Consider the following 21,740-nt stretch of genomic DNA (forward strand, 5'->3'; position numbering starts at 1 on the left):
AAATGCCCAGCGTCACCCAAGTTCCATGAAATCTGGGGTTTCTATGAAAAGTGAAAGATTGGGCTAGGGTCCCAGATTGGAAGGATCTATCTGGGTGAGGGGTTCCTGGGAAACAGCACTTTGAACTCTATCTGAAAAGCAGTTTTTCTTGACTGCTACCAGTCAAGAATGCTACATTCATTTTTCCCATGTAAGTGGGAAATAAAACCAAGGCTCATTTAAATGTGCCCCAGGAGGTCCAGTTACTCAACATTTTCCCTAGGTAGCCCAGTGAGTACGCAGCACCCCTTTGTCCTTTCAGAGGAAGAAAATTACAAATAGTATGAGGAGCCAAAAAACCGCAAGCCTCACTTCTGTGGCACATCCCACCACCCCGTGCAACTGGTGGCCAAATGGGTTTCTGGACTATCCTGCTTCCATGAGCAGGACAGCCCTACTGAGCTTCTGAACTTCTGCTGTACCTGCCAATGCTGGTTTGAATTAACTGTTGTCAGAAATCTATCAGCCAGGAAGGACAGTAAGCTGGCAAACAATAACTTTCTGTTTTTAACGTTATGGGAAACAGTGACTAGACAAGGGTTCAGAAGGCCCACTGGTATGCTTCAGAAAGAATAAATGTCAGAGGAATCAGGAGAGTCTCAGGGGATGTAGGATAGTATAAGATAGGGAAACAGCATAGACGATTTCAGGACACCAAGCACAAGAGGCTGTACGGTAAGGGAGAGTAAATGCTTTGCTTGTACTTGTCACTTTGTAACCCAAAATATTCCAATGTATGACCATCATTCTCTTTCCACTGTAACACAAGGCAAAGGGTATGTAGATACTACACAGCCTCATTCAGTTTCTATCTTGCCTCCATGATATTCCTCTTACAAAATAATCACTCCTGAGTAAAGGACCCTCTACTTCTACAGAAGTGGATTGCTCTTTTGGTAGTCAGTGACAAAAGGTGTTGTAAATGGATGCACAATGAACAATGCCTACAGTACTTAGAACTGAGAACAAGGAAACTTAAGTTTCTGGCTTAGGAGATATACAGGGCTAAGTAACATACCTGGGCAATCTTAACTTGCCCTTTTTGAGCAAAGCCTTCTCTGTGCAGCTCTGGATTCCTATGGCCTTGAATTGCGCAGGATAGGCACAACCTACACCTGCTCAACAGACAAGCATTTAGCCTGCTTTTTACTTTACAAAGTTCCCTTTGCTAACTGTCAAAGCTCCAGACCCTTACTCTCCTCTCAGGCTTACACATAGCTTACATCTGCCATTTGGTTTGTCAGGACACACACACAGCAATTTCTTCCTTTGATCCTTTCCAGGGAGAGGTGGATTGCTCAGTGTGCTGCCCCTCACTCTCATGACTCTGGCCAGCAAGGAGAGTGGGACACCAGGGCCAGAGTTAGGGTTGTGCAGAGGTAAGGATTTCACTTCCCCATTTCCAACTTTGCATGCTGCTAGACAGAACAGCCTGGAAGAGTGGAGGTTTTCATAAAGGAAATTTTCACTCTGAAATAAGGAAGATCAATTTTTCAATTAATTAATTAACTTTACAGAGTATTAAGATCTTGCACAGTGGGTCCCAACATAGCAACTCCAAAAATGTAAAGCTGACTCAGACTGGGCTTTGGACTCTACTCCTATGTAATAAAACAGTGTTGGGGCTTTTATTAGTATTTTTTTTAAATCTGCAACAAGACACAGCTCTGAATCTATTCTCACTGAACAAAGGAAAGCTGTATTCGGTTTTGTCAGACCAGCACTTTGAAATTCCCCAAGATAAGACACATAAATAAATGAAGAATTATACTTGGCAATGAGTTTGGCATCAGACCTTAAATGCTTCATAGCTTTGGGCTGAGGGAATAAGTTGAGCAAAGTCTCTAGAACCTTTCTGGAGATGTGCTCGGGGTGTTTGGATATACTTGACAGCACCACGTTCAAGGAAGGAAAAAAGGAAATTGCTTATTTGAAACGTGAGAAAGGGTTGCACCATGTGACATGCGTGACATTTAAGTGATAATAGCGTTGTGCATATGCTCTTTTGGCTTTGGTCTGACACCTCAGCTCTGCCATGGTGCAACTTAGCACTGTCAAGGTACAGCCTTGATGATTAAACTTGGAGAGATGTGACTTACCACTTGTTTCAGGAACATATGGGCCACAGATCACCAGCCTCTGCCGCAGGCTGGGGAAATGTAGAGCGTCTAAGGCAGAGACCCTGCGAGTTCCCCAGCTGCAGAAGGTGGCTGTGCAGGCTGCACCATCCTTTGGGATGCCATTTGCATTACAGAAAATTGTGGCTAATTAGAAATAAACAGAAAAATGCTTGATTTACAAAGAAATGTGTGATTTTGCCAGCTTTTTTTTTCACTCTCTTTAACTTAACATTCACAGAATACACTGATCATGCTAATGCTTTCGCTATAGTCATTAATAAGGACAATTTACATTTATATAGCACCTCTCTTAGTTAAGAATTCCAAAGCTTTCAGCAAAATATACACAAAAAATTACATCTATTTCACTGAATATAGTCATCGTCGGAATGAAAATCAACAATTGTGAAGCAGTGCAGAAGAACATTACACAACAGTTGCAAATAAGACACTAAGCAAAGGCTCCAAAAACCCAAAGCAAAAAAACCCCTGAGATGGCAGATGCAAGCGTAGGTGAAAGGGGTGTTAGTATGCAAACAGCAATGTGAAGCAGGCCTATGTGTGCCCTGAGGAGCAGTGCGTGGAGGCAGCAAACATACTTCATGATGATTAAAGCAAGAGACTTCATACATGTGCAGCCTACTGCTTTTCTGCATACTGAGGGAGACTATCAGTTTAAACATTCTTCTGCTGAGAAGAATGAATCAGGAACCTTCCATGAACGCTGGTGATGAGAAGAGGGAAGGTGTTTGTGAATTGAGAACAGCCCCTACCTGACCACTGAGCTTCATACTTTACAAAGGGCCTCCAAATTTTAAAAGGCATTAGCTGTGTTAATACACTCTTCAGGGGAAAAAAAAAAGCTTCTTTTTACAAATGACGAGTTTTAATTCTCCATCCTAAGGACACATAACTGGAATTCCCAGACCAAAATGAAATAATCTGTTCTTTCTGTGCTCAAGTCCCCCTTTTACCCCAAAACCCATTTAATTTAGTCACTGATCAAGTCTCCACATGCTATATTACAAGTTGAGAGTCAGAGGTGGGAGTAAAAGCCATCCATCTAAAGTAAAATTAATAACAAAACTTTGAGAGAGAGCTTGCATGCGTTAGCAAGACCAAAGCACGAGCTATTACATGACAAATGTGTTGATAAATGTTCAGCTCTGAAAACACAAAATAACTCTGGTTTGGCTAATAAGCATCCATTATAGCCCTTTCCCATCGTTAGAGGTAGACAAGGTAGTTTTCATACTTGACCCTTGAAAGCAGATTTGGTTTTGTAATTAACATGTTATCCAGGGATTTTTCTTTCCACATCTCTTTCTTCTTTCAATACCCTCCCTCTAGCACAGAAACATTTCCTTGCCTGAAGTTGCCATTACATCCAACAACTGCTGGCTGAGACCTCATGACCCATCGCATAAATTCACATAAAATTATTCATGTTTGGCACATTTCTACTGGTGAATAACAGTAACCTTTTTGTCTCAGACAAAGGAAAGAAAGATTTAAAAAAAGAACAAAGGCAGCCTAATAAGAATCCTGTATTTCCTATTTTTTCCTAATCTGGTTAAACAGCCCCTACAGCCCTGAGAAATTCAACAAAGCAAAGTTGTTGTGGACTGTTTGCCTTTCAGTACAGAATCAACACAGACGGAACAGCCTCTCAGCGTGACTTCTGATCACTGACTCAGATATGAGGTAACTTTTCTTGCCTGTTAGATGTTTTGATTTTAGCTTTTCATTGAGCTATTGTGTAATTATAACTAAATCCACACTGAAATCCATGATCCCAGCACCAAATCCAAACCTGATTGGGACTTCAATCTTGTCCACATAGCAAGTCAAGAGTTCATGCAGTGTACTTACAACCACACTATAAGCAATCAACTAAAAGAGGCAAGGGGGAAAGACTTGAGCATTTCTTTTTGCTGCATAGAAAAAGAATGTATAGATCACACTTCAAAACTGATGGCATTTTTAAAATGTAAAGCTATGAAGTCCTGCTAAAACTGAAATTATGAAGCAATCTTTAGGACAATGTCTTCCTCCAACTGAGTTACATCCGTATATATTTCTATTTGAAAAATACATAAACTGGAATTTAGACTTCCCCCATGCTGGGAATTCTCATATCTCAGTATACTGAGTTAGCACGAACTCTGTTTCTGATTCCTTCCTTACATGCAGACGTTTGTGCACCCTTATGCACTAGGGAAAGAGTCAAAGATATGCAAGAAAAACATCAGCAATATCATCGTGTTTGGAAAGATCTCTACCATACTGTATTTAGGTGAAAAAGAGAGCTACTTGGCCCATTCTCTGCTACAAACTTAGATTTATGTCAGATTTATGTTTTATTGCTATTTATAACAATGACTCAGTAGATGTTTTTGAAGTGCTGTGATGCCACAAACTGAAAACACTCCTATATCTGTGCTCACATATTTCTCCAAAATTAACAAGTGTGGTATCACACAGCACAGACTGAGGCTATGGGGAGACACTACAGATTGTAATATGAACTCAAAGTGTGAACAATTCCTCAAGTCCCTCATGGCTTACTCTGTCAGCTCTTCTTTTCACATAGACTTGTGCATCTTTCCTACACACCAATAAATTGGTTTGAAAAACCCAACATGGATATATTTAATGCCATGACAGTAATGAAGTCTTACATTCTTTTAGCCCCAAATTCCAGAAATAATCAGTTTAAAAATCATCATAATGGTGGATACACCATCAACTCAAAGGAATTTCTGTTTTTCCTTTAGAACAGGGAAAAACTTGACCATCTTTCTTTAATGCTATCAACCTGGAAGCTTGACAGTAAGGATTAAAAATTGCTCTTTCCTTCCCACTTGGTTATTGGAAAGGCTGTGAAAGGCGATCAGTCTTGTGAAGCCACACTTCACAGTCTGCATAAAAATGCCATGATTCCCAGTCCTTTCCACAGCCTAATGAAAGTGCGTAATATCACACAGCTGGGGAAAACTGAACATAAACATATGCAATATATCATGCTATCATATAAAACCTGTTACTAATAGGCACTTGATGATCAGCAGAATAGAAAGGGATCTGAAAACAGAGATTATTTTTGCTGCAGGGTAAGAACTTTTCCCAATTGAAAGAGGGAAAAAACACTCTCTCAGCAGTGCAGGAATTGGACTGGAGTCAGTTCATTCATTCTGTTTGTGAAATATGGACTTTCCTTTAATGATTTCTGTTTGACTGCTGCCTTGCTCAGATGCTTCGGGGGCACTGCTGCAGCAAACCATGGCTTTGGTGAAGAGGAAATCCATGGCTTTCTGTTCAGTAAACACAGGGGTTTGGGGCATCTGAACAGCCCCCCAACCTAGCCCTGGACCCTCCCCCCTCAAAGCAATCACTGTTTGTCATGCCAGATGGAAATATTACCTGTCACTAGGCGTCTGTGGGTAGTGCTGCTTGTTTATTTTTGCATACAGTCCTTCCAAGTGCTCCCTCTCTATTGGTGTTGAAGGAGAATCACGTGGATATACAAAGGTTTCTGCTACTGCTGGTGATGATGGCCTGTAGAAGCTTGCTGCTGGATAAACCTCTCGGAAGTGGTTTACTCTGGCGTAATTTGGATCCACCTCATCATCGTCAATGTCAGGTCCTCCAGGGCCAATAGAATAATCACTCAGACCCCTCAATTGCTTTTGCCGTAACTCCTGATGCTTTGCACCAATCCTAAGAACGAAAAAGAAAGCACAAATATACAGTTGGTTCAACAGTAACCCCAGGCACCGATTCATCATTCAAATTCGGAGCACCAACCCCAACTGTTTAGATCTTCCAGTACACTGTGAAAGTGGTGCCAGATAAAACAAAATGGTGCATGCAGTGATTTTGTTGTTTATCTCTGGTAATCAGCTTTGTAACCAAGGTTAGTTATCATTCTGATGAAAAACATTACTGCTGAACATACTGCGGCTTTTCACAAGTGTGCGTGTGCATGAACACATACAGTTTTAATTGCACATTTACCCTCCACTCTGCAGTTCATATACCTAACCCAATCCTGAAACTTTTTATCTAAATTAGCCAGTAAAATTGTTACTGCCCCTCAGTCACTTGACCCACCCAGATTCTCCTAAATACATTACCTTGTGAAAAGTGGATTAAATGTGAACGCAAATGGAGAGATGGCACAGTTGTCTCAAATCAAAGGATCACAATTAATTTGCTGCAGATTTAATTATTTTATTTTGGCTACATAAATGTAGAAATCATGCCTTATTATATAGGGGATAGGGACAAAGTAAAATAGCAAGGAAATTAATAGAAACCTGACAGAGATGAATTGGTACATATAAGTGAATTAAAGACTATTACTGGCAGTACTCCACTGTGATAAAGCTTTAAGTGGTATTACAAAATGTTGCTGCTAATCAGGGCCATTGTGTAATCTCTTTGGAATAGTAAAACGTATTCAGGTAAATTTCAAACTCAGCTGATATTCAACGGTTCAACATTCATGCTGATGAAAAAAAACCCTATAGCAAGGCTCTGTGAGAATGCAACTTCTGTTCAGCTACTCTTCAACAGAGTGTAATTAAATGCAGTGAGATGGATCTGGCAGAATGCTGACCATAGTATGTAATAAATAGCATTTACAGAAAATAACATAGCATGGAGGGAGAAACAAAGAACGGAAGACAGATACAGAAATATAATGCCTGACGGAAGAAATCAGCATTTGTTGTTGACTGTATCTGAAGCACAGCAGCAGCACAGAAAGAACAGCATAATTTGTACCACAGGAGAATAAGTAAAACGGGTCTAGCAGACCTGGTTACCCGAGTAAAGCACAATGGCCTCAGGACACTGCATTCTGAAAAATCCCTGAAAGTATGAAAAAACCCATATAGACAGGGCGCTCAGTGACATGGTGTAGTGGTAGATGGCAGTGCTGGGGTAACAGTTGGACTTGATGATCTTAAAGGTCTTTTCCAACCTTGTTGATTCACGGTTCTGCGAAAATAAATGCTAATACTTTACAAATGATTTGTGACTAAAAAGGTTAACAAATTATGAGAACAACATGCCTTTCTACCCATAAACTAGTACATCCATGTGTATTGCACATGCTTTCCAGTTTCAACATACTTAGATGCTAGTTTTAGTAGCCATACTTTACAGCTGGATGAGCCTGTGTACAACACAGTCCTTGACAGCTGGGGGGAAGCCCACTATCCATTCTGCCTTTCCTCAGTGAAGGAGATTACCTTTATCCTCCTACTGTGTGCCTCACCTTGAGTACTGTGTGAAGTTTTGGGTATCTCAATATAAGGACCTCAAACTATTACAGTGTGTCCAGAGGAGGGTTACCAAGATGGTGAAAGGCCTCGAAAGCAAAACGTAGGAAGAGAGGTGAGGTCATCTGGTTTGTTCAGCTTGGAGAAGAGAAGGCCAAGGGGTGACCTCATTGCAGCCTACAGCTTCCTCAAGGGGGGCAGCGGAGGGGTAAGTGCAGATGATCTGTCTCTGTTGACTAGAGACAGGACACAAGGAAATAGAGTGAAGCTGTGTAAGGGGAAGTTCACATTGGACAGCAGAAAAAGGTTCTACACTGAGAGGGTGATAGGTCACTGGAACAGGCTGCCCATGGAAGTCATGGCACCAAGCCTGCCAGAGTTCAAGAAGCATCTAGACAACAGTTTTAGATGGTTTAGTTTTAGGTAGTCCTTTGAGGAGCAGGGAGGTAGACTTGATGATGTGTAGGGGTGCCTTCCAACTTGAGAAATACTGTGAAATATTTTACCATAAAGAACATGGTGAGGGAACAACATCTTCCTAACATGCTATTTCTGCTTTTCCCCAAGTTCCTCATCCCAGCCCTGCTAGTTCATTTTCTTTAATTTTTCTTAAGATAGAATTAAACGCACTCACAAAGCCTTAGTGCAATTTACTACAGTATTTCTTAGAGATGAAAGGATGATGAGAAGAAATAAGCTACAAATGTTTTTTCCTTCATGGAGCTTCTCTTCCCTGCACAATCATTTCCTCCTGTAACCTTCACTCCGTTCCTCTTTTGCTTCAGCTTTTAATACCATACACACTCCTATTTTAGACTGAAACAGTGGCCTGGCTCAGGATAAGCATTATTCTCAAGTGCAACCTCAGCCAAGATAGGGCAGTGTCTTGAAGTTGCACACTTCAAAAAAAGTCTTTGATTCTGCACAATTCTGACTCTATCCACAAGAGAGATTTTATTGCAGAATCTTATGGAAGGCATAACCTGGTGTCAATATGTGGGAAATTAGTTAGTAAGGCACATATTCTCTCATTTTACTGCTGACTGAACTGGGGGAAGTGGCAGATGGATTCTTGGGATAGTGAGAGTGGAATGGCATTTGCAGAACTATGGGACATGCAACTTATTCATTGTAAAACTGGTGGTGACATTGGTACAGACCTTGATAAAAGTCATGATTTTATTGATAAAGCAATGGACAATGGCATGGGGAGAAATTCAACACTGAGATGTTGTATATGAAAAAAGACACTAAAAAGGAGTGGTCAGCTTGCATTTCTATCTAGATCACAAAGCATTGCTAGCAAATGAGAAATAACTGGAGAGCACCTGAAAGCATGCAAATGTTCCCAAGGGTTTACGAACAGAGATAAAAGACAGATCATGCAGCAGGGAGTAGTGAAGGGAGCCAGTCTGCCTGTGTCCATGAATGAAACACCACATTCATCGTTCACTTAAAGGAATTCGGAGCAAAGTTATTACTTGGTTCATTCACGTAAAAACCAGCCTTTTCAGGTAGCTCATCATCTGAAAGCGCTTGTCCTACTGCAAGGACAGGGGTGGATTTCCATTGCAAATAAGGCTTCAGACACCAATGAAGCAGGGAGGGAGGTCTATGCTGCTGTTTTCCATGAAGCAGGGAGGGAGGTCTGTGTTGCTGTTTTCCATCTTTTATACATACAGGCAATTCAAGAGAAACCCTCTTGCACAATGATTAATATTTCACATGTCTCACATGGGATTATGTCAGAAATGTAAAAAGGAAGGCACTACTGTTGTTTAAGAAAAAAAAATAATAATAAAAAGTATAGTCACACAAGTAACTGTTAGCTCCTGCACCAAACAACTGTCAGTCTGGTAGTAGTCTTTGCCTCTGATTATCCTGCACTAAAGCGCATAATGCACTTTGAGATTGTCACTGGCTTCCAGATCAAGTCTGATAAAACACCAAACATTCTTAAAAACCTGGGAAACTTTGAGGGCTTCACCCTCAGTTAGTGACAGAAAAAGCCCAAATACAGAATTTAGTGCAGGAATACATCATATGAGATACCAGTTTCATTGCACATAAAGGTCCCTGTGAGATGGTACAGGCAGAAAAAAGGGAAGACACTGTATTTCAAGGAATGGTCTTATATGCTAGCACAGAAGGCATGGCACACAGTCCCAAGAAGTGTCACAGCAGTTTCTCAGAAAATGATGAGCCATAATGGTCTCTGGACCAATACATCACCTGTCCCCTACGTATTTAAGACATATTTGAAAGCAAGAGTAGTGCAGCACAACAGCATCATGTGAATCTTGCTTTCAAGTCTGACAGTGAGAATAATTTGTCCTGCTACCAATACTGGTATATTCTGCACAACAAAAGCTGGAATTAGGTCACCACAATTTTCTTTTGTTCCTGTGAATAAGTCCAGCTTCTTCAACTTCTCCTTCTGAATGCAATCTTCAATTGCTGTTACTATTGTAAGTCGAACCTGCTCAAGAACAATTATTTCCATTCTATATTCCACAGACCAGTCAATACCAGGCTATGTGAAATTCTTCATGATCAATGTTTCATCTTTTCAGTACAGCTATTATAATTGCATTAATATTTCTTGTTTCGTTTTTACTCTTCCACATAAATCTATAAAATCTGCTCAGTGATCTCTTTTTCATTTTAAGCCAAACGTCCAAACACAGGGAAGCATACTATCAGATGGCTGGGCTTTCCTTCTTCCCTTCCTTCTTTCCTTTCTTCCTTTTTCCTTTCTTTCCTTCATTCTTTCTGTCTGTTTACCTGTCCTTCCATGCTTTCCCTTACATTTTTCACCTTTGAAGTGTCTTCACATATTTTTGTAAAGTTTTAAATATCTTCACTTATTTCAGCATCATGTTTTCACCAAGTTTTAAAGCAATCTTTTCCACAGCACATCCCAGTAGATGCCCAAAAATTCTCTACCAAGGTACAAAAAATGAATGTGCTGTTCTTTCCATCACTCATCTAACACTCCGCCAACCCTGTTAAGCAGCCTGCTTCTGCTATAACCCACTCTAGACATATACCATTTCTGCACTTCCCTCTGCATTTCTCCCTATCTGAAGCAGCAGTGTCCTTACTCCCAATCTCAACAAATAATATAAAAATATTAACCCGCCCAATCTTCCAAATCAACACAACTATCACAGCAACCAGCTTATTGAACAAACAAGAGAGACCCAAGCTCACAGCACAGGATGGGTCTGATTAAACAACTGGTGCAAATCTGTGACAAAACATAAAATGTCACTCAGCACCATGATGCTGGCAGTGAAACCAGAGATGAGGAGAGGCACAGGTCACCATCTGAACAATTTAGTGTAGCACTAAAATTTCTACAAACTTCCTGATGATGGAAAGGGAAAAGAAAAACTCACAGTGAATGAAGGGAAGTTAGATATATTTCCTTTTGGGTATCCCGTATCAATCCTGCTTGCTCTCTTCCGCCACCTGAACACCATGCTTGCAGTTAAATCATTGCATGACAACTACATCAACTTCCCTTAGCTGTGTTTCTGTATAAACACAACATTTGCACACAAGCAGCTACAGGACAGGCAACAGAAGTGTAGCATCAAGCAATGCCTTTTCTTCCCCCCTCCTGTAACCCATCTTTTTCCCAATAGTCCTCAAACACATACTGTATCCTCATATTCTCTGCTGCTTTCAAGACCCAGTAGCTATCACTAGAACCTTCCTCTGCAACAAATAATTTCAGAAAAAGAAATACAGTTTGATAAAATATATAACCTCAATAAATTACAGGTAACATTTCCACAACATCCTCTTTGCAGAAATCAAATGAAGACCAGATCCTATATACCTAATGTACTGCTGGAAGTGGGACATGGTATATTTTGAAAAAGCTTCTCTACACCTCACATGCTGCACAGTAGCACACCCCCAGAGTTGTAAATCAAGGAAATGCTCTCATTTATCCTTCAAGCAATCCTCCTACCTGACATGTCCACACAAATTTTATATGGTGATTTCTCATGTACTAATGCTTGAAAGGATGCACAAACCAAGAGTGCAGCAGCCATAAAGGGGTTAACAGCCCAAACAGTTCCTTCCAGCTGCAGCTCAGACACAGGATTGAGTTACTGTGGCTTAACAAGTTATTGTGTTTCTGCTGAGCTACTGTCAATGACCACATATGTATTCGCTGCCTGTGACAAACACAATGTAAAATGCTTTAGCCTGATGTCAGTGACAGAGACACTGACAGGCAAAAGCTGGATTAGAAGACTGCAGCATAGGTGTTGTGAGGCAGCTGCAGGAAGGGATGTGGGCCACCTCAAAAAAACTCCCGGAGAGCTGAGCAGAAGTGACTTTTGGAGCACACCCAGAAATGCTTTTGGGAATAGGAGGGCTAGGAAAGCAGCAAGAGAGACTCCTCATCCCTTGGTCCACAGGCAGAAGCTGGGTGCGAGTCTGGGTTGCAAGTGGAGAACAAGAAATCACTGAAGCTTCTAAAAGCGGTGCTCTAAGCCTCTGTGAAAATTAAAACATAAGACTTAATTTTACCAGCACAGTAGCCCAAGGGTGGCCAGGGTCATCAAAAGCCATGGAAAGACTGCCTTCAATAGGGAACAAAGAGCAGGATGCTGAATGCAGCCCAGCCTGTGGTTCTGGAAACCCAACATCAGCTCAAAACAAGCTGTAAGAAGGTAAGTCACACAGTCTAATAAGCCATCACCTTGGATCAGGACAAAACTCAAAGTAGCATGTCCTCCTGGCTCTGCCACTCCCAAGCAAGGGACAGGGCATCTGCTGCCCAGCAGGAGATGTGAGAAGCAACTCAGTGGCACCAATGGCTACTAGGTCGGGCCACTACAAGTGGCAAGCTCAGACCAGAAGAGACTGTGGGCTGTCTTACTCAGAGAACTGCAAGGCTGCACTCCATATCAGAACAGTTTTGGCTGGGGAAAACTGACCAAAATAGGCCCACAACAAAACAGAATGATCTTTACTGATGTGCATAAACTCATCCTCCCTTGCACTCCCACCATGAGCTTTGGGTCATCATGTTTCTTCTGACTTTGCAGGGAAAGTGTAAAAGCAATGCAATGTTTTTTTACTGACCGTGTGCTGAGCAGAGCCCAAAGAACAACATGGTTTGAGCCCGAAGGTGCCTATCTGAGTAGTCAAACACAAGATAGAAACTGTAGAGGCTGACCAAAACAGTGTATTAAACAAAGGGACCTTGTTCATACTTCACATAAATAGAGCAATATTTCTTGTATTAAAGGCAACAGACTTTGTGGAAGCACAAAGAGGTACACAGATGAGCAAGATACTGGCTAAGTCAATGAAAGATATTTCCAGTGAAGACATATGAATAACAAGCAAAGACAACATGTGTAACACAAACAGGGCCATAGGTCTGTTGGGATAATTTCCATTCTTTTTGCAGTAAGAGGAGCAGAATAAGAGGAGTCAAACAAGTGTGTGTAAAGTCAGTTTGAGGTACACCTATGCTCTGGAAAAGGACCTGATCCTTTAAGTCTTTTGAGATCACTGAGATGCTAAACATTTTTCTGCTCATTTGGTTGTTCCTTGTGAGCAGCAGAATAAAAGCTGCTGCTCTTTCTTCCCCACTCATGTGACTCTCCCTGAGATCTACATACTGCAATGATTACTCAATTTACATCTGATTTAGTATCTTAAAACTTCAACTGTGATTTTACATAACATTTCTGCTTTTGTCTCTCATTTACCTAATTCACACATACATTGAGTAACGGGTTGTCTAGAGGAAAGCAGCCTATTTCTGTAGGAGGTCACTTAGATTTCCATTGGGTTTAATGTTTTAATTCCTTTCTAGCTGCTAGCGAAATATATTTTGGTAACTAAAATCTTGTCTCCTCATTCATTTACATAATAGTGGACTGAATACATCCTGCCTTCAGATATTCATAAGCCATAATCACTGATGGGAATGGGCATATTTCGCTTGAATATCTGAGGAGAGAATTTCAGTACAGTGCTTTTTTTGTTTATTTCATAATCATTTTTCAGACAGACGTGGTCTGTAATGACATTACCAATCTTATTCAAGCCTGCATCTTTCCTCAGGAAAAGACTGATTTGTATTTTTTCAGCCATCACGTAGGAAAACTCTAGAGAGGCAAGTCTCACAGCTAAAAAATAAATAAAAATAAATAAATAAATTCCACCTCTTGCTGGTAAATTGAGGCCATCTGATACGGATTCATCAAGACTCAAACAATATCTAATTTAGTATTATCTTTCAGGGTATTCTGCTGGAAGCATATTTGTCAAATATCTTCCCTATAAGCTATGCAAGTGTTTCTTCATTCCAGCTCACTCTATTGTGTTGGATTTGAACATCATCTCCCCCATAATTAGTATCTGTAATTGTAAACAAGAACAGAAACAATCTCAGAAATACAATAAGGCAAAACCACAAATTCAAGGCAGTAAGCGACTGTAAGTCAGGCTACACACAACAGATCTTAAAACAGCATTAACCAACTCAACAATGAAAAACACTGGGGCTAAACATAAAATATTGCCTGCTCTAGATAACGAGCCCATACCCATGTAATACTGAAGTGACCAAAGAAGCTGCCTTTGGAGGGTTGTAAGTAAAGAAACAGAGGAAAGAAAAACCTAAGAACAAGATGGAACTACAGTGACCTTAAAATTTAAGATTATGACAAACTGGAGATGAAACATAGCCCTTTCATACCACAGAATGAGGAGCGTGCGCTTTGGACACACAAGACTGAGGTCCTAATGTTCTTCCATTTATTTCAAGGGTGACAGGGAATGATTGCCACCTTACACAGGATCCTGCCCTCTAAAGAAAATCCTGGCTCTAACGAGGTCAGTGCATTTTCCCTAACACCATGAACTTCAATGAGAACAGGATTTTACCTTTTCTGTTAAAACTGAGGAAGCTTTTCTGTGTCTCTTTTGTCCACATTAGTTGTACATGGAGTGAAATAAAGCAGATTATAACTACTGTAAAAGCCAAGCATTTTGCTACATTATGCAATTTTCTTTACCCACAGAGTTATTTTTTGAAGTGACAATACCATAAAAGCTGGAAGGAACCCTCCGAATGTCACCCTGCTCAATCTCCTGCTGAAAGCAAGGCTGACTGCACAGATCAGGTTGCTCAGTCTCCTGTCAACAGGATGTTCCTTGGTTTGTGATAATGTGGACTGACAGCAGAATCACTCCAGGTTTGTCAAAGTTACTTTAGCATCTTACACCTGAGATGTTCCAATGCCTTTAAAGCCCCAGACTCCTCCTGTGCAATGGCCATGGGTCTGCAAGGACTATGCAAACCACAGGTAAGTTGCAGGCCTAGTTCTCAACTTAAAGGAATTCTCAGGCTGCTATAATTTGTACTTTTCCATTAAAAAGCAAGATGCTGTGCGCATCATACCTGAGGAGTCCCTTTTGCTAACATTAGCTCATTCTGCAACAAGTAATCACAAAAAGAGAATCAAAATAACAGAATACTCCTAGAAAGCAAGATTTAACTTTGCTTATATTTTAGTTATTGGGAACTTAATGTCAGGAATGGAAACAACACCAACTGCTGTCAAAGCCATAGATTCACCTCTCCAACGAAAATGTCAGCCAGAGAAGCTCATCGGATAAACAGTGAACAAGTACAAAGTAACTGCAGTATATCTGCAGCAATACTACAGGGAGACAGAGGCTTGAGTCTATTCATTGCTACTGATCAACTCAGCTCCAGCAACTGCTGTAGTAGATATCAGTCAAAACCACTGAGGATTGTAATAGTCTGAAGAAAAATACCAGAGACACTGCAATGACCATGGGAAGACACAACATTGATTTGATACCTCATGAAAACCCAACATCCACAGAAACATGAGGTAATACCTCTCAAGAAGACATCCAGAAAGACTGACAGCTACTGAGTCCCTAGGGCCTCCTCCTTCAGTAAGTGGGTATTCTTGGAACATCTCACAGCTCCACTTAACTAGTGAGACCTCATGAGTTCACACAACCAACTCTGCAACTGCATAAACATTATGCTTTTATTTGAATGGAATCCCAGGAGTGGAAGGAGCAAGCCTAGCTCAGTGATACGATATTCCAATGCATATTTCTTTATTCTACACATACGACACTGAACTCTGAGCCTATTGAACAGAAACTCTCTTTTCAAGATTAGGAAGAGGCTCCATTCATCTGCCATCCTGGGATTCACAGGTTGTTTCTAATTAATTATATGCAAATTATCTGAAGGGGGCCTATAAGGATGCTGGGGAGGGACTCTTCATTAGCGACTGTAGTGATAGGACAAGGTTAATGAGTTAAAACTTAAAAAGGGGAGGTTTAGATTGGATATAAGGAGGAAGCATAACTGCTGTTTTCCACAGGGTGGTCAGCTTCTTTCCTTGCAAGAAGGAAGGAAGCCAGTGTAAACTGGAGCATAGTTCCATGTGAACATCGGGAAGAACTTCTTTACTGTAAGAGTGACAGAGCACTGGAACAGGTTGTCCAGGGGGGTTGTGGAGTCTCCTATGCTGGAGATATTCAAGGCCCGCCTGGACAAGTTCCTGTGTGATGTTACCAGGTTACCCTGCTCTTGCAGGGGGGTTGGACTAGATGATCTTTCGAGGTCCCTTCCAACCCTTGGGATTCTGTGATTCTGTAAGTTCTTTACTGTTAGGGTGGTGAGGCACTGGAATGGGTTGCCCAGGGAGGTTGTGAATGCTTCATCCCTGGCAGGGTTCAAGGCCAGGTTGGACAGAGCCTTGGGTGACATGGTTTAGTGTGAGGTGTCCCTGCCCATGGCAGGGGGGTTGGAACTAGATGATCTTGAGGTCCTTTCCAACCCAAACTATTCTATGATTCTATAATAGTCCTGGATTAGAAAGCAAAACTCAGCTTTGACTTTGCAGATAAAGCTTTAACACTTTCAGGTATTTTGGTTTAAGACCACTACTGAGAATTACATAGGCAAACTGATTTCCTGCCTATCTCCATGAGTTCTCATTTTGATCCTGTAGGTAAACGAATCTGAAAACAGGAAGTGTGTGCTGTGGTACTACTTCAAAGTGCATGCCAATAATTAAGACAGACTTTCATAAATCACATATGGAAGGGCAATGAATGAAATGCAGCTTCCAAGTCACTCTTATGCCCTTATTGATTTTGGGGGAGACAAGAACTGACCTGTATTCAGTACTGCATCAAAGAAATCTCTAGGCCAGTTTAGCTTGTCTCTTAGAAAGCACTCTATTACCCAGGCTGGTGAGTACACTGGCCAGTTTTACTTTATTAGTTTGACCTGTGAAAGTTTCTAACAGCAGTGTTTCTGGTTTACAGTATAATTTTAAAAAAACATCAAGTAATAAAGCTCCAATATATACATAAAAGAACAACACATTGGCCCATTTATGAAAGAAAGAGCCAGGCTATTGCACCTATCTGCTATGTTTTCCTGTGGAAACTGGTATCCAGAGCAAAGTGAAATCAGTGCCTCAATGAAGGACAAACCAATGGCTTAGATGAGAATTTTGGTGCTTAAATTCTGAGGGCACAGCTATGACACCAGGAAAGTGCTATTTTCATCAGTCTCTAATACCTGGAATAGTACTGAAAAAGTGCAATTCCATGTGCCATTGTTATCCTCAATTCTTAATGTTCTTGAGCTAGAATGATCTGGGATCCACTTTCAGCCTAATGTTGCCTTTAAAATGTCCTCCAGCAGTGGATTAGCCACATGAAGCAGCTCAAAAATTGCTATTTGGCTCTAAATGCCACATCACAACCTGCAAAAGGTAGGCGAGACCCATCTACCTCAGCTGTTCATAACTAAACATCAATCTCTCAGTGTTCCATGGTAGGCTTTTATTACATGTTCTGGTATGCAGAGAAGTAGCGGATCTAAAATGAGAATCATTCAGAATCAATGGGTTGGGATTAATCTGTCCCCCTGTCCAGTGCAAGTGCTGCCACAGTAATAAACAGAAATCTGATAACTTCATACTGTCAGCACAAAATGAAACTATGACCTTGACCTGTGCAACATCATCCCGTAATTTTTTCATAACTTCAACATACCATACTACACAGCTATGATCTAATAAGAATCTAAAAGTAATTAACTGGAATTTTTGAAAACTGAAGCCTTAATCAAATATGTATTCTTATCAGGGTTCCAAGCCAGCAATAAAGTGGGACATTTAAAAACCTGGGATCTAATCCAATACGTGATCTGATCAGGGTTCAATGGTTATAATAAATTGGGAGTATTAAAACTGGGATCACATCCAACACTTTATTTTGTCTAAACCACAGGACCTAGCTGTGCTGCAAAGTCAGGAATATTGAATGAACAGATATACCATGTTGGATTAACCCTTAAGAAATAATGATGCTCAAGCTCAGGAGTCCCAGAAAACCACATGGTTCAGCACAGAGCTTAATGGTGAGAAGAGCAATTACCAGCATTTTATCAGAGATCAATATGAACTATAAACAGCCATAATAATGCTTTTAGACTTAGAAAGTGGATAAAACAGGCACAAAAGCTACATGGGGTCGGCAATAATGTGTGTGTGTATGAGCACGCTCTAAGATGTACGATGCATTTGAAAAAATAATACTTTGATTTTTGTAACAATCTGAGTTTCAACTTCTGATTCAAACCGGTTTGGCTTTGCTACCATACTGCGATGCATGCAGCTATTCTTGTTTTCATTTTGATTTCCAGTAACATACAAATCGTTTGTAATTAAATATAACGAAACAAATGCTGACAGAAATGGAATGGAGTTTTATACACAAGTATTCCCTCATATAAGTGGTATCTAAATGTTTTTATTTCTGCAAAATGCATTCCCTTCGTACAGGGATCTTGCAGCTGCAAAATTAAACCTCTTCCAAATATCAAAAACATATGTATTGATTTTTTAACTATGGGAACAGGCAACAAGCATCAGAGCTGCTAAGACACGAGAGAAATGCTCTTCAGTTGCTGGAAGGTTCCTCAAAAGTAAAGAAAATTCAGTCTTTAATACAGAAACAATTTAATTTTACCCAAATTTGTGATTTACTGTAACTAAAGCATACAGCTCAGACATCCAGAAAGCCAGATGTTCCTTCTGCTTCTGCAACACGCTACTCAAATACTTTATATTATTTTAAAAGTCCTCAGTTATTTCCAATGAGAACTACAAAACTGAGACTGTTTTAACAAGACAACAAGCTACTTCTGTGAACAAGTGCAGAGCATTACTTTTTCTACAGAGTGCCTCCTTTTTCAGCAACTCGTTTGCTTTATTTTAAAATTACCCCATTTTCAACAAGGTGCTTCCTTTTGTGAAATTTACCCTAACATCAAGGAAATGTTCAACTCTGCTGGAAGACAGACTTTGGTCTCAGCAGGAATATTCCAACAAAATAATCCTAAACAGGAAAAATAGTTTTCTTTCAATTGATAGTCAACTTTATTTAGGCTTGAAAGGCAAACAAATTATTATGGGTAAAACTCCAGTGCCTAATATACTTATCAATTTTGTTTTATTATGATTTTTAAATGCTAGCAAATTAAAAGACAATCCCAAACAAGTGGGAAAAACATGGAGAAAGGGAGGAAGAGAAATCTTGTTTTAAGTGAAAGAAAGAAGATGAGAAGATCTCTTCTAGTACTTAATAATGTAGTGAACATCTTGTGTTAAAATGATAAATTCTGAGTAATTTAAACAGAACACACTAAAAATATAGATTTGAGTCAGCTTGATCAAAATAAACCTCAGACATAGCATTTGCTTTTTCCTTTTATGGGCAGATCCTAGACCTTTGGAGCACATGCTTTATTACAGCCAAACTCTTTGAAGCATGAACAAAATGATGAGTTTATTTAAAATAGGGCCTCAGTCCAATGAACCACTTGACTTGTGTCAGGAAGGACAAACCACTGCCTCAGAACTGTATCACCAGTTAAGTCTGTCCTCCTGAACTGTGCCATGAACTTCTGACTTTCTCCAGTCAAGTTTCAGTGACATTGCATCGCTGTGGCACAAGAAAAGCCAAGGGAGGTAGGGGCAGAAGAAGAAAATAGTGACATTTCGAGGAGGTGCTGAATTTGTATCCAATTGGACATAGATAAAGGCTATTACTAAAGAAGGAATGCCTAACATCCTAAGTTCCTGTTAACCACTTGAAGCTTGCAGAAGCAGTAGTTGTATAATATAAAGTACTGGCTTTGAAAAGGAAGGAGCCCTGGGGCTGAGGGTCTGGAACAAATTCCTAGCCTGACAGGGGCTTTTTAGGAACCTGGACAAGCAGCTGCACTGCCTGCATGTCAGATTCACACCCACAGGATGCTATTTTTTTTCCTGCCAGATTTTCTCTCTTCTACCTCAACTGTAAGTTGGGGCCGGGCCCAAGCTTCCCTAACAGCAACGAGCACAATGAGACCTTGATCTTGGTGAGGACTGCTAGGGAATACAAGCAGTCAAAAAACAACGATGTCAGCATTTCAGTGCAGGATGTGGAGCTGCTTCAGAGTACTGCAGCTACAAGGCAGCACAGAGAGCTGTACTGAAAACTGAGACTAGAACAATGTGGAATGGAAATAGAAATTACTAGGCTAGAGAAATACTAGATTTATTTTCACTCTTTGAGGTTCAAATCTGAAACTTGGCAGCCCATAAAAGGAGTTGCCAGGCAAATCTATGCTGAGTACCAACGTGCAAGCAAATGCAATCCTTTTGCGAAGCATCTGCACTACAGAATGAGTGCTGTATACGCTGTCTGCATACGCCTACTAGCTGTAACACATTCTGGATGTGCCAGACTTGTTGCACATGCACTGTACAATTCCTTCTCTGTGCAAGCAGGAAATCCAGCCTACTCCGAGCATGATGGACTACGCTCATGCAATACACCTACGTAAGATCTGATGTTTCTTCTCAGAGCCAGAGTCACTGCACAGCCAACCCATACACATCTGACAGAACACATCTGACATCTCTGCACATCTGTTAAACCTGACACAATTTCTGGAAGAAGGCCACATCCTTCACAGAAAGCCTACCCCTGGAATTTCATGAAACATCTGCACTCATTCAATACCAACCAAAAAACTGCAAAATTCTGAGATGCCCTGCTCCTGTAAACTGGAAATGTACTTCCTACTGAAAAATACTTCTCAGCTGAGATCTTGGAACAGAATTCTCTTTTTTGGAGAGCTGCCAAGCATATACTGCATGCAAAACCAACATCCAAAACCATGCGAGGTCCACAGCTGCTAAGATGCTGAAAAGCACTTGATCATTAATCCTGTCACACCCAGCCCAAAAATCAACTACTCTGATCTCTTCCACCAGCATCCAAAATGGACAGCTCAGCCTCTGAAAAAAACCCGATATAATGAAAAATCATAGTATCAGTTAGCATGACAGATCCTGAAATATTTAGGCAGTCAGCATTAAAGAAAACTGATGTTTAAGCAAAACTCCCAAGACTGTAATAATGGGATTGAGGATCTGAACAAGAATTACTTATACAGCTGATTTTGGAAAGGTAAAATTAGGTGCGTGTTTAAGTTAATTCCACATACAGTAAATGTTAGAAAAACAATTTTTATTTTGTTCAAGCTGTTAAATATGGGATTTGTTCACAGGTATTAAGGGGCAAAACATGCTAGATTTCTAACAACTGTTCTATATTCTGTTCTACTATATCATGAGTAGTTTTAACATATTTCACTCTCAAGAAGAACAGGTTTGAAAAAATACACCTATGTTCTAGTAAGATTCAGTGAAGCTTGGTTTTACAAATATGAGACCAAGTATGCAGGATTGCAGCTAGTGAAGTCATAGAAGCAGAAGATCTATGGTGTGGATCTGCTACAAGGTTTTCTTTGCCAATATGTGCATTAAAATCTTGGACTTGAATTACATTATAGAATTACTAAATCTTGGGACAGAGCTATAAAACTTGTCTTTACTGTCTTACTGGGCATCATCACTAGGTGAATAGTCAGCAACTAAGCAAAAAGACTGAATTACCTTCAGGTCAGGTAATGTTTCTTCCTACCAATTATAATCAATTTTCCAAACAGTTCTTACCCATATGAGAACTGCCTTCCTTATACAATTTTCATCTGGAAAAGATGAATTCTCTTCTGTTTTATGATCAATTCAAGAAGAGTTCAATAGTCAGTTCACAGATAGTTTTATTGTGGTCAAACATACACAGCCATGTTCTTCCACGTTTGGAAAGTTGAGTGTTTTTTCCAGCA

At 40.3% G+C, this 21,740-nt stretch overlaps 1 protein-coding gene across 1 annotated transcript in view; it reads right to left on the minus strand.

Moving 5' to 3' along the window:
* PARD3B (par-3 family cell polarity regulator beta) overlaps positions 1–21,740 on the minus strand; it is a 407,455-nt gene that overhangs the window by 77,070 nt on the left and 308,645 nt on the right. Inside the window, exon 20 of the mRNA XM_031045134.2 lies at positions 5,583–5,879. Coding sequence (XP_030900994.1) covers positions 5,583–5,879 — 297 coding nt within the window. The remainder of the gene's footprint in view (positions 1–5,582; positions 5,880–21,740) is intronic.

Source organism: Melopsittacus undulatus, chromosome 8 (assembly GCF_012275295.1).
Source record: "Melopsittacus undulatus isolate bMelUnd1 chromosome 8, bMelUnd1.mat.Z, whole genome shotgun sequence".
Classification (NCBI taxonomy): Eukaryota; Metazoa; Chordata; class Aves; order Psittaciformes; family Psittaculidae; genus Melopsittacus; species Melopsittacus undulatus.